General features: G+C 41.0%; 1 protein-coding gene across 2 annotated transcripts in view; it reads left to right on the top strand.

The window, feature by feature from the left end:
- The window catches only part of dlg5a (discs, large homolog 5a (Drosophila)), a 37,183-nt gene that overhangs the window by 18,162 nt on the left and 5,693 nt on the right, over positions 1–13,328 (top strand). For both annotated transcript variants that reach the window (XM_060872364.1, XM_060872363.1), the window contains exons 7-28: positions 1,146–1,458; positions 1,695–1,925; positions 2,427–2,611; positions 2,754–2,879; positions 4,070–4,202; positions 4,316–4,443; positions 4,521–4,696; positions 4,804–4,907; positions 5,604–5,696; positions 5,985–6,821; positions 6,996–7,116; positions 7,487–7,631; positions 8,389–8,513; positions 8,632–8,721; positions 8,976–9,138; positions 10,624–10,786; positions 10,896–11,029; positions 11,106–11,270; positions 11,383–11,560; positions 12,154–12,302; positions 12,755–12,925; positions 13,076–13,272. In XM_060872364.1, the coding sequence (XP_060728347.1) occupies positions 1,146–1,458; positions 1,695–1,925; positions 2,427–2,611; positions 2,754–2,879; positions 4,070–4,202; positions 4,316–4,443; positions 4,521–4,696; positions 4,804–4,907; positions 5,604–5,696; positions 5,985–6,821; positions 6,996–7,116; positions 7,487–7,631; positions 8,389–8,513; positions 8,632–8,721; positions 8,976–9,138; positions 10,624–10,786; positions 10,896–11,029; positions 11,106–11,270; positions 11,383–11,560; positions 12,154–12,302; positions 12,755–12,925; positions 13,076–13,272 (4,127 nt within the window). The remainder of the gene's footprint in view (positions 1–1,145; positions 1,459–1,694; positions 1,926–2,426; positions 2,612–2,753; positions 2,880–4,069; positions 4,203–4,315; positions 4,444–4,520; positions 4,697–4,803; positions 4,908–5,603; positions 5,697–5,984; positions 6,822–6,995; positions 7,117–7,486; positions 7,632–8,388; positions 8,514–8,631; positions 8,722–8,975; positions 9,139–10,623; positions 10,787–10,895; positions 11,030–11,105; positions 11,271–11,382; positions 11,561–12,153; positions 12,303–12,754; positions 12,926–13,075; positions 13,273–13,328) is intronic.

The raw sequence follows: 13,328 nt of genomic DNA, 5'->3' as shown, positions 1-13,328 counted from the left end.
ATTGCCTCTTTTCTTAATATGATCATATTTCATGCCTGCTAAGTCTATCATAAAATAGCTGAAAGAGACAAGGGGGGAATTGTGTTAAATCCCTTGTGATTATGATAAACCTATCAAGCTTTAAGTTGTATTTCCTTGGGAAACACATTATCATGTGAAACTTTTTGGACCTAGTTTGAAAATATTCAAAACATATCTCTTTGTGGACTTAGAGTAAATAACATTTTATACTTCTGAAAAATAAGTTCTTAAATATGCATTGTTATAATAAAATGTATTTGCTTCATTCTTAATGAAAAGTGCTTGATGCTATCTAAATTACCTTGCTTAATGCTGGAAGGAGAAATATGTCATCTTTATTGGCTTTTCTCTCACTGAATCGGTACAGAAGAAGGAAAAATCACTTTCTGTTTCCACTCTCTGTTTATTTGCTTTAGCTAGTGATGTTTTTCTACCAAATGGCCAGACACACCTTTCCATTTCACTGTTTAAATAGATTCACAGAGGCAGGATCACAGTAGCTGGACCAGTCGGATGACCATGTACCACTGGACCAGTTGGACTACCGTGTACTGCACAATGCAGCACTAAATAAATATTGTCAAAGTATTATGTCAAAAGCCTGTGCCGATACAGGTAGATGTAGAACTAATGGCTTCATGTTTACTATTATTTCAAATTTATTTTTGGTTGCTTTTTCCATGACCTGACTGTTAGCTGTAATTATTTTGTGATTTTTTTTTTTTTTTTTTTTTTTTTTTTTTTTTTTTTTTTAGAGAAAATAATAGACCACATCCCAAAAGCCAAATAAACAGTATAAATATTTACAAAGCAAGGTCTTCCCAGTAGTGCATACTGGGATACCATATTTAATCCCATATGAGTCAGAAATTGCTTACAGCACAGGTTCCTATCCATGTTCCTGTAGTATTCCTGCTTCATTCAACTTATTAGCCAATTAACAGTAATGGAAGTTAGTTAGCATGGAAAACTGTACGTAAAAAAGACAGGATTTCAGGACCCAGGTAGAGAACATGTAATATATAGAATGAGTAAGTTTCTTTTTTACAGTATGTCCTACAGTATGAAACATTGGTACAGAGTGAGAACACAGCTAACCAGTCTTTATTTTTGTGCCCTGTCAGGTTTGATTCAGTGCAGCAGGAGCTGAATAAAGTTTCAGCTCAGAATAAAGAGCTGCAAAGAGAGATGGAAAGACTGCAATCAGAGATGACACGTTACAAGAACTTCCAGCTGAAGGCGGTGAAGGATGCAGAGAAGTACAAGGAGGAGCGCGATTCTGTGTTTAACGAGTACAGGCTGATCATGAGTGAACGGGACCAGGTCATTAAAGAAGTGGACAGGCTGCAGACGGAACTGGAAGCAGCTGAAGCTCGCCTCAAAAACAACTCATCAGAGAAGATGGTGGCCAGTGAGGAGTTGGAAGCACTCAGACAGGTAACAGGGACAATCCTGTAAAGAAAGTGTTAGATGCACTGACAGAAACAAGCTCCTCGTGTTCCTACCTTGCAATAGACCATAAATGTTGTCATGAATTTGATTATAAACCTCATACTGTAGTGTCCTACAATATTAGATCATGACCTCGGCCCCTGTGAATCAGACCATTTTTATTGGTCAGATAAATAATAGAGCATGACATGTTGCATTTGCTGATGATATTGTACTTTTAGGAGCTCAATTCATCACTGGTGGATCGAGACCGAGCCATCTGTGAGCGTAACGAGCTGCTGGAGAAATACTGCCATGAAGTGAAGGACAAAGCAGAGGCTCAGAAAGAGCTGAGTCAGGCCTGCAAAGACATCGAAACTGTACGTGAGGAGCGAGACGTAGCCAGGAAAGAAAGAACCGAAGCCATTATACAGAGGGACCAGTTACTGCGGGAGTACTACCAGGCCAGACAGGTACTTACTCATGTGCATATGACACCTGAGTCAAACCAAATAGCTTGCTATATTATAACAACACATATTAATTAATAATGAATTTAAGTAGTAAATTAAAGGATATAATTGCCTTGTTTTTTACATTAAAATATTATGATTCCAAATTAAGACACAGCATTACATTTGATGGAATATTGCTTGGTTTATTTGCTGAAATATTTTAGGCAGTATTGGATATTTTATTTCATATGCCATCTGTCTAGTTAATACTTCTAAGTGTTAACAGATTCATCACTTCTAAGTTTGGTCTTTAAAAGTATTTACAGGAAAAACGTTTACACAAAAAACAGAACACAATCATATGACAACAGAAGTCACCTAAAACAAAAAAAAAGTGGATGAGAAATCATGAGACCTGTTTCTCGACGTAGAGCAGGAGACATGATAATAGATTCAAACTGATAAATGTTATGTTTTAGTCTTTGTACCCAGTAACTAAATTTTGGGTTGTATGAACAGAAACAAGACACTGCCACTTTGGACATGGAGCGTGCCAATAAAGAGATCGAGGTGTTGAGGAAACAGTGCGAGGCCATGTCTCAGGAACTGAAGGAGGCTGTGCAGGAGGCCGAGGTGGCGAAGTGCCGCAGGGACTGGGCCTTTCAGGAGAGAGACAAGATTGTGGCAGAGAGAGAAAGCATCCGGTACACTCACAGTTCCATAAACATAAGTTACATCATTCATGGATTTTTCTTTTACAGAAATGAAATGCTGATTATCACAAATGTTTTATTTAGATTATATGGCCCTAGATTTATTGCAGCATTATTTTATACTCTCTGCCAGGACTCTGTGTGATAACCTGCGCAGAGAAAGGGACCGTGCTGTTAGTGACCTGGCTGATGCCCTGCGCAACCTGGATGATATGAGGAAACAGAAGAACGACGCTGTCAGAGAACTGAAAGAACTGAAGTGAGCACTTGGGTTTGCACTGTGGCTTGTTGGCCAGTGCTGTTGTCTCCCTCTCGTGGCTGTTTTGTGTATAACAGATAGTCAAGGTGTCTTAGAATTTTAAAAATCTGTGACACCCTCCAGGCTTTGCTCTACTTTAGCCTGAATATTTTGGTATATTTTAGTTTGCAAGTCATTTTCAAACAAGATTCCCCCAATTTCCTTACAGGCATCATTATATCCTCTTTAAACTTCTTATTTCTTATAATTCTCTTTCTTTTTCAGTTTTGTACATTAGTTCATGCTGACTCTCCTTTCTTGCCATAGTTAAACTCCATAAATTCTTTTGCATGGCTATCATTAGCTAGCTCACTATATTGATGCATTTGCGTAGGGAGCTAGTAGGTCAGTACTGCTGTATAACTCATTACCAAACTTAGCATTGTTCTGTTTCTTTCTTCTGCTTACAATATATTTTATAAAAAGCTGTTAGCCAACTCCTCTTTGGTTTTATACTCATGCACTAAATGAAACAAAAGTAAAAGGCTTGTTACGTTTCGTTCGGAAACGCTTAAACAATAATGTGGACTTTAATTGTTCTTGGCCCCATATCAGTTCAGAATCATGGTTATTTTGCTGACAGATAGATTTACCCTTGAATTTGTTCACATGGATTTTTGGAGGCAGATTTATTTTTCATAGAATTAGAAAAGGGGGCAAGTCGTGGCCTAATGGTTAGAGAGTCTGACTCGTAATCCTAAGGTTGTGGGTTCGAGTCTCGGGCCGGCCACGAGACTGAGGTGCCCTTGAGCAAGGCACTGAACCCCCCAACTGCTCCCCAGGCGCCGCAGCATAAATAGCTGCCCACTGCTCCGGGTGTGTGGTCACGGTGTGTGTGTGTTCACTGCTGTGTGTGTGCACTTTGATGGGTTCAATGCAGAGAACGAATTCTGAGTATGGGTCAACATACTTAGCTATATGTCACGTCACTTCACTTCACTTCAAAAGAACATTTGAAATAAAATGTCAGCTGGTTACAATATTGAACATTGTATACAGGTATTCAGTAGTATTCAGGGCTGTTTGTTAGTACAGGTTTCTCCACTGAGATATTGAACCTTTTTGTGTCATCTGAGAAGGCCTGGTCTGCGTGTGGTGCCCAGCAGTGTCTTTACTCTGATGTAATGTCTGTTGTGTTCTGTGTGCTGTAGGGAAAAGATGGAGTGTCAGCAGGAAAAGGAGACACCATTCTACCCACTGCTGGCACACAGCTCACATGATTCAGCCATAGATACAGACTCCTTGGAATGGGAGACTGAAGTGGTGGAGTTTGAGAAGGACAAAGTGAGTCTCTATCATAGCAAGACAAAACAGCATTGCTGAATTTAAGTCAACAAAAAACATGTGCCATCGATGAGACAATATACACATACTGTAATCTGTTCTTCTCTGAGCAGGATGACATGGACTTGAAGGCACTGGGGTTTGATATAGCAGAGGGGGTGAATGACCCATATTTACCAGGAGATTGTGGGATTTTTGTAACCAGGGTGGACAAAGGAAGTATTGCAGATGGGAGGTTAAGGTACAATCAGTTGATAATTGCTTATTATTTTATTAAAATAATTTCTTTGGCCAAACCAGCTGTGTGTCTCCTTCCAGAGTAAATGACTGGCTGCTGAAGGTAAATGACATAGACCTTTCAAACAAAGATAGGAAGCAGGTCATCAAAGCTGTGCTCAATGGAGGAGGAGTGATCAATATGGTGGTGCGCAGGAGAAAGTCTTTAGGGGGAAGACTAGTTACTCCTGTACACATTAATCTCATCGGGCACAAAGGTATCGCTTTACTCAGTTTTCCACAATGGAAAGTGTTAGCTAAATAAAATGACTGTGATTGTTTCTATTCCCCGTATTAACTCTCCCCATGTGAATGGTGTCTTCAGACAGTGGCATTGGCTTGGAAAGTGGAGTGTATGTAACAGCGCTAGCAGCTGGCAGCCCTGCTGCGAGAGAAGGGTCCCTTAACATTGGAGATCGTCTCATTGCTGTAAGTTTGCAATGGAATGCATTATTTGACCAAATACTTAATGTTTGATGAATGATCACATTCAACCAGATCATTTGTCTGAGATTAGTTGGGATGCTTATAATCCAGAATAATTAAAGAAATAATGTGTTTATTTGCATATTCTAGCTTTTTTTGGAGTTGTAGTGACGTGATAATGATGAACAAATTCTATACATACCGCAGCCTTATTAGCCCCTTATCCTGACAAACATAATCATAATTAAACTACTTGCACACCCGTTGTTATTTATGCATGCATTTGTAACTCACAAGACAGTTTGAGGAAATTTGTCCACCAGTTGTAGACTTTTTTTATGAATGACTTTAATATGGCTCCTGGTTTTTCAGCACACACTGTTTTATTGATGTGAAATCTCCAGAAGATGGGGAATCTTTATGCTGTTTGCATAATTCAAATATAAGGCTACTGTGTGTAGCATAAACATCAATAATACTGGAGCATATTGAGTGGGTTCATAAATTTTCTCAAAGCTAAAATTTTAGCTTTTGCAACTTGGCGGTTTTACATAAATCTATTCATTGCAGATGGATAGTTTTATAACAAAAATATACACCGTCTCCATTCTCTCAGAAAATGCAGGCTTTATGGGAAGAGTTAGGAAGTCTGCTGGTGCTTTTCTTTTATAAACGCTGACCTATATTTTCCCTTCACAGATAAATGGAATTGCTCTGGATAACAAATCTGTTACAGAGTGTGAGGCTCTGTTGAGGGGCTGCAGGGACTCTCTCAGCCTCTCCCTCATGAAGGTGAGCGTGTTTCAGTGCACTGCAGTGCTGTGTGTGTATTTATGTACGTGTGTGTCTGTGATCTCCTTTCAAAATGTGGAGCTCCTGCTTCCGCATGTTGTAGTGTTTGTGACGGGTGCTGTAAGTGGGGGGGGGAAATACAAGCTTTTTATGTTTTATGTGAGCAGTCAGGAGTTTGAAACCCATATCAGCTGCTTGTTGTATTTTCACATTACTGTAGAATATTCAGGTCTTAAGGAGTGACATTTAGAAAAGCACATAGCAATTTAACATCTGTCTCCTGATCAGTTCTTTCCCCAGGGAACGTCAGGCCACAACATCTTTGAGGGTCTGAGGGAGGCAGAGAAGTGCAACGGCAGAATTCTCATGTCAGAGGTTCACTCTCGTAACAGCCGGAACCTTAAGCACAATAGCTCCACCCAGACAGACATTTACAGTGGTGAAGCGGGCGGAGAAAGGAGGAAGCAGAGAGCCGACTCTGAGGAGAGGAAGCCCTTCTCTCCCTCTACTCTGCACCCCAGCACCCTGTGTGCTCGTTACGGTCCCAGTGCCTTCCAGGAGATTTGCTACACTCGTCCCGAGTCAGTCGGGCCTGAAAGCAGCAGCTTGGAGCCAGTGCCTGACACCAAGCACAGTGGTGGCACCTGGCCCAAGATGGTGGTTGGAGTTCCCATGACAGCAGAAAGCCCAGCCCAGCTGTCCATTTACAAATCGCCCAAGCAAAGGAAGTCCATTTTTGATGCAGACACCTTCAAAAGGCCAGATACACCCTCCAAAATGGAATACCTAACCAGCCACTCACCACAGCCTTCCAAAACAGACACATTGACCACACCCCCAACTCCACCTACACGCAGTGATTCTTTCAAGTTCAAGCCGAAGCAGCAGGGCAGTTCGGCCTCAGACTCCACAATCACTGAGAGCCAACAGGAAGAGTGTAACGGGAATTTGTGCTTCACAGAAGTTGCCCATGAGGGCAGGGTGCTCAGCTCTAGGAAGTCATGCGAAGAGGACATCGGGCACACACGGCTTGATGAGCCTGAGGTCAAGCGACCACGTCCCAAATCGGCCCCGGCTCTCAGGCGCAGGATGACGCCTCAATCCATCCCCTTACAAAGCTTTCAGGTAAATTTGGAAAATTTATTGCCTGCTTCAGTTAGCTTCACAGTTTGAGATTGAGGTGTGGTTGTTTTTGGGGTATACCTCTGGTCTACTGTTAATTTGGTGTTTGTGTAGTTTTCTATCATTTTTTTTTTTTTTTTGGAAAATTTATGTTTCTTGCATTAATGTGTTGAACAGAGCCACTCTAATGACGGGGACAGTTTAGACCAGAGGGATGTACTGCGCTCATCGCCTAGCCGCCCTTACAGACACAGCGTAGGGTTTGTTCCCACATTCGTTAACGGAACCCTGCCACCCAGTAAGTCCATTCTAAAGTCCGTTCTCCACTTCATTTTCTGCATACAATATTCTATACAATAACTTTCTAAGTGATTTCTAAGGCCAGTTTTACATAAAAGCAGACATATTCATCATTTGGTCAGGGTAGCTGATTTCTATAACGTCCCTAACTTTTTGTTCACATGTTGTTTGTAGCAGTTGGCATTACATTTAAGCTTGCCAAAGGAGCCCACAAAAAGAACATAATATTAATTGTTTACTTCACCATGACTTTAGATCCTACCATTAGATCCTGAAATATGCTTTTGACAAGAAACATGCACAGAGCAGGCAATAAAGAACAAGTGTTTGTCTTTCTTATTGAAATATATTCTTGGTCATGACTCCAGACTCAGTACATCGAGGTCTGTCCCCGTGCACAGCAGTGACAGCTGTTATGAGGAACCCTGTTTACACTGTCCGCAGCCACAGAGTGCACACCAGCAACTGTCCCTCCGTCATCAACCAGATCTGCCATCAGCACACACATCCAAGGTACTGTGAGGCTTACACATGCTGCATTTTAATTGGTGCACATCTTTTAGATGACACAAACACATTGCTAATTTCCTGCCAAACAAGACTACACATACTACTTTGTAGACCTGGGTTTTCAGAACAGCCCTGAATTGTAACTGGTGCTGGGCTGGGTGAAGGGAAATATTTGTCAGCATCAAAAATTAAGCAGTTTTTAAGAATTAAAATTTAGAACTACCGCAGAAACTGAACCACTAGTGGTAATAGCTCCCCCTTGTGGACAGTTGTCAGCTTTCTCCAGTACGCAGTCCAGGTGACACCAGTCTAACATGTTTCTTAGGCATGTATGGATGCAGCACACATAATCGTATTAATGTAAAGAATAAAAAAAAAAACTGACAATGCAAAAAACTGCTCTACAACACGGAAACGCACAAACTGCCTTTTGTAACAATGCTTCAGTGACATTAACATTAGTGCTTTTTAAATAATCCATATTTGCAATCACACATTGGTGAGCTAACTATTAAACTGTGCATTAAAGAGAGCAACACTTTTAACTCCAAAATGTACCTTTTGTATAGAGTCAGTCACAAAAGGATTCAGGTTACACAATGGCTCTTTTCTAACCTTGAAAGCATGTAAATGTTTTGCAGCCCTCGATCTTGAAATGAATTATTTCCTTTTCTTCACACTCTGCGTGTGACACTCTCTTTTTCTTGCATGCTTGCTTTATCTCTCTCACTCTCCATCTGTCTCTGTGTCTATGTCTCAGTCCACAACATCAAGGGCGTCTGAGTCTGGACCTTAGCCAGAAGCGTTCTGCTGAGTACTCGGAGTCCTCCCGCAGCAGCCAAACCTCTCATGGCACCAACTCGCTGCCGTCCAGTGCCAGACTTGGTCAGTCTCCACTTTGCCTTCCTCTCATCTTTTACCATCTGGGTAGTCTTTGGACATAGTTTATGCATTTTTTCTTGTAGTTTTTGCATGTGCCTGAGTGGTTCTATCTGCTTTGCAGGTTCTTCCAGTAATGTACAGTATCGCACAGAAAGAATAAAAATCCCTCCCACACCGCGGTATCCACGCTCAATGCTGGGCTCTGACAGAGGTATGTATCTCCACACACATTAATGATCTATTGAAGAGAGCATTATTGATATTTCACAATATTCAGACCTCTACAAGAATTACTTTTACTAATACAGGCAAGATTTCATATCATAAATGGACGATTATCATGTCATTTTTTTTTTTTGCCATCATTTGTGACTTTTCACATGTTAACAGGATAGTTGGGCTGTTTGTGTGTCTGTGTGTGTCTGTGTGTGTCTGTGTGTGTGTGTGTGTGTGTGTCTGTGTTAGGGTCTCTGTCACATTCAGAGTGCAGCAGTCCCAGTCTCATCACACCGCCCATGTCCCCACTTAATCTTGAGACGTCCTCGTTTGCTTCCAGCCAGTCCCAGAACTCCATCTCCACACGGATCTCTGTCAGTCCCGTACCCACGGGAGACCACAGGAAAGACAGGTACAGCCCTCCCATCAATTCTAATGCGCTGTTGCCCAGCAACAGCTCACTTTTGTATGTCTAATGTATGTCTAGCTGTCTGTTCAGTGCACTCAAGCACTTGCCCAGCAACAGCTCTCAGAAACCTGATCAGAATGTGTGGAAAGAAACCTTTTTTTTTCTCTCTCTCTCTTTTTCTAAGGTCAGTTTAAAGGTGTGATCATTATTTCAAGCCATTCCTTCCATTACCTGTTTAATTCATTTATGGTGTTTTTAACATCTCTGTCTGCATTCATCTGTTTAAATTTGTCTTCCTTCAGTCTGAGTCTTTCTGCTTCTTTGTAGATTTTCACACCGTGTCTCTTCTGCCTCTGTTCTTTGCTTCCTATGAATCTTTCAGATCTCTGTACCGTAACAGGTCATTTCTGAGAATCCCTCTGGCTGCTAGGCCTAGGTTCTCCTCTCTCAGGAGCCTGAGGTTTGTTTCTTGTCAGTCATGCACAGGGAATGCTTGATTGACCTTCTTCTTTGAAATAAAGACCTGCATTCTAAATTACTCGCTGTGGAAATACCTTCTTATGTGTGGTATCGATAGAATGAACGTGCTTTGGGTGAAGTGAACAAAATTTTGTGTAAAGTCTTGATATAAATAAGTTGATGAATAAAAGTGATTCCTATTTGTAGTTTGAAGGTTTTGTTTGTTAAACCTGTACGGAAAATAGGACGCAAATCGACCTTTGTCCATTTATAATAAATAAAGTAGTCCATTCTGCTTCTTTTTTTTTTTTTTATAAGGATTGCTGCATTTTTCTCCTTGTTTAACTTTTATTTAGGGCAATTTTTACATGCAGGTCTTTTTGAGTTGATAGTCCCCACCTTTCTGGATCTTTGCTTATATCCCTCTTGATTTGTTTTTTTTTTTTTGTGTTTTTGCTGTATATTTCTGTAACTATAGTGCTGTATATGTAATCTGCTAAAAATGCTAGAACTCTGTACCAGTTGCATGAAGACACACTGGTTATGTGTCTGTCAAGGAAGACAATGTGGATCATATTCTATGGGACAGCGTTTCCCAACTCCAGTCACTCCTACACAGCTCTATTCGCTGTTTCTTCCACAGCTTAATTTCTTACTGTCTAAAATGCCTCAAATCGGTATGTTGAGTTTGTTGTCCTCACTCAGTGTCAACTCAGTCCTCACTCAGTGTCTGAAGCCAAGACAATGCATAATTATTTCAGCAGTACATCATAAACAACACTCCATTCCTTATTCCTTAAGTGCACTTTTTTATACCCATGTCTGAAATCATAGTGTAGATATGCAATACACTCCTGAAATTCCATAATACACTACAATGTTAGGGTACAATGCAGAGCATGAGATCACCACACTTGAGCACGCTGAGGAGTATCAGACACATAGCACGACTGGGGTCGGTATTCACTGTTCTAATGGGAAGGGGTGATATCTGATAGTGACATTATTGTAATGTCTGTGCTCTAAAAGGCCGTATCTGGAGGAGCCAAGGAACGTGATTGTGCATAAAGGTGCTGAACCTTTGGGCATCTCCATTGTCAGTGGTGAGAATGGCGGTATCTTTGTATCCAAGGTGACTGGAGGCAGCATTGCTCACCAGGCAGGCCTGGAGTATGGAGACCAGCTACTTGAGGTCAGTACTATGGAATATAAAGGAATTATTCATCAGTATTTCACTTCTGCTGTTTATTATTTGGGTTGTGGTTGTTTATTGCGTGTCTCTTGTCTCTAATTTTCCTTAGTATAACGGGATAAACCTGCGTAACGCCACTGAGCAGCAGGCGCGTTTGGTCATAGGGCAGCAGTGTGATACCATCACGATCATGGCACAGTACAACCCACACATGTACCAGCTGGGCAACCACTCCCGCTCCAGGTATATGTCATAAAACTGACTTTATTGTGATAGCATTTGGACACAGATTTATGTGATTTATATATTTTGGCTGTAGCTCTCGGATGGAGCCAGTGAGCAGCCAATCCACTCCTCAGGGCAGCGGCGCTACTACACCAGATAACCACTCAACCATAGACACACTCAGTGAGCAGGATGAAGGAACCCTCACTCCGTCATCCAAACAGACCACACCTACCACCAGCCCACACAGCTTCATCAGGTACAGTGTTTTACAATACACTGTAGACAATAGCCAAACCAAAACATGGCAAAATGTTTTGAAAAGTACTGTAATGTAATTGACACAAATATTTTTCATGCTCTGGTCTCAGAATGTCATCGGAGGGCAGTAAAAAGATTCCAGAGCCGCGAGTAGTGTCTGTGAGGAAGAATCAGGTGGAACTTCAGATTTGTGGGGGAAATCTGTGTGGGATTTTTGTGGAGAACCTGGAGGAGGACAGTCCTGCTAAGTTGGCAGATGTCCTAATGCCTGGAGACATGATCTTGGAGGTGAGATCATTTATAGTTGAGTGCAAATTATTCATATATTCTCAGGAAAATACGAAGAGCACATGGAGGCCTAGAGGCTTGAAGATTCATGTCAAAACTACTTCTCAAACTATTATTGACTTTATTTTTATATGAATTGAACAAAATTGCTCTTATTTTTCTCTGTGCAGTGGTTTTGCTGATTAACAGTCAGTAAAAGATTGAATCATTCTTCCTCTCCCAGGCTGCATTGTTCTGCTTCTCTTCCAATATAATTGCCACTCCAGGCCTTTCTACTGTTCAGCATTGATTACCTGTTCCTGTCCACTCTTATTGAACTTGAGTAATGTTTCTGAGGAAGAAAAGGGAATTGCTACCATCCCTGTCACAGTCACCTTTAGCTCTCTGAGCAATGAGTGGAGCATGCTCTGCAGCTCATGCTCATCCAGACAGAGCATCTCATCTAGCAACACATTCACTTGCTAAAGATGGAAATTGATTATGGGGCACATGATATACAGGATGCTTTTTATTCCGCAAGTGCTAGAGGCAATAAAACATGATAAATGTTAAAAGCCCATGACTGAGTTTGTATCACTGTTCTGTTTGTTCAGTATAACTCGATGGTTATGAAGAATAAGACTGCAGAAGAAGCTTACCTGGAGATGCTCAAGCCAGCGGAAATTGTCACATTGAAAGTCCAGCAACGCTTGGTTGAGTTTAATCAGGTTAAAGGTACTGGAGGAGATGGATTTTACATCAGGTACAGTGTACTATTGTCCCCTAAGCATATTTTTATTTTACTATTAACAAAAGTCTCTGTTGATAGCCTAAAAATGGTTCCAAAATGTTGAAGCTCTGTAAACAAAAGCTCTTAATCTCTTTAATTCTAAGTGAGGTGGAGGTAGAATTTGCATCCTCTATGTAGGCTTTATGTAAGTGTCTGCGATATGGGGTCTTTTTAATGATTCTGAAGTGCCAATGAAGAGAAGAGCAGTTTGCGGTTCAGAAATAGATTATTTTTGTTTTTTTTTTTATAAATGAAAGTTTTCATTGTGCAGGTATTGTAGGTCTATGTTTACCTTCTTGGTCTGCTTTAAACAATTTCTGCCTATCCATATGATCTGACTGTGCAGGGTTGAAGAGTCTTAGCATTCCCACTAAAAGCTGATCCACTTTGATGTAACATTCTATTTCTATTTTTCTTTCTCTCAGAGCACTTTATGACCGAGTGGCTGAGACAGAACAGGATCTTTCCTTTAAGAAAGATGACATTCTCTATGTGGATGACACACTACCCAATGGCAACTTTGGCACCTGGATGGCCTGGCAACTTGATGAAAACGCACAAAAGATGCAAAGGGGTCAAATTCCCAGCAAATACATGTTAGTGAAGCCATAACATTCGATTTGGTACATCTGACTATCCTGCATTGAAAATGAACTGTAGAATGGCATGTGGGCATAATATAGGTTATTAATTTTATTGGAGTTGTTTTTTGGGCTTTGAAATGGGCCATTTTCAATGTGTTACAGGATGGATCAGGAGTTCTATCGTAGACACAGCATGACTGAATTGAAGGACGAGACAGGTTCAAGTAAAACACTCTCTGCAGCTGCTCGCAGATCTTTCTTTCGCAGGAAACAGAAGCACAAACGCAGCAGCTCCAAAGATGGCAAAGACCTACTAGCTCTGGATGCCATAAGTACAGACTCCATCCCATTTTTAGAGGGTAGGATGATGTCCAGTACACCCAGGATTACTGCAATGATGTGTTTATAATCACTC

The sequence above is a fragment of the Tachysurus vachellii genome, chromosome 6 (assembly GCF_030014155.1).
Source record: "Tachysurus vachellii isolate PV-2020 chromosome 6, HZAU_Pvac_v1, whole genome shotgun sequence".
Taxonomy (NCBI): Eukaryota; Metazoa; Chordata; class Actinopteri; order Siluriformes; family Bagridae; genus Tachysurus; species Tachysurus vachellii.
Note: the sequence above shows the minus strand (reverse complement) of the source record. Positions and strands in the feature narration are given on the sequence as shown.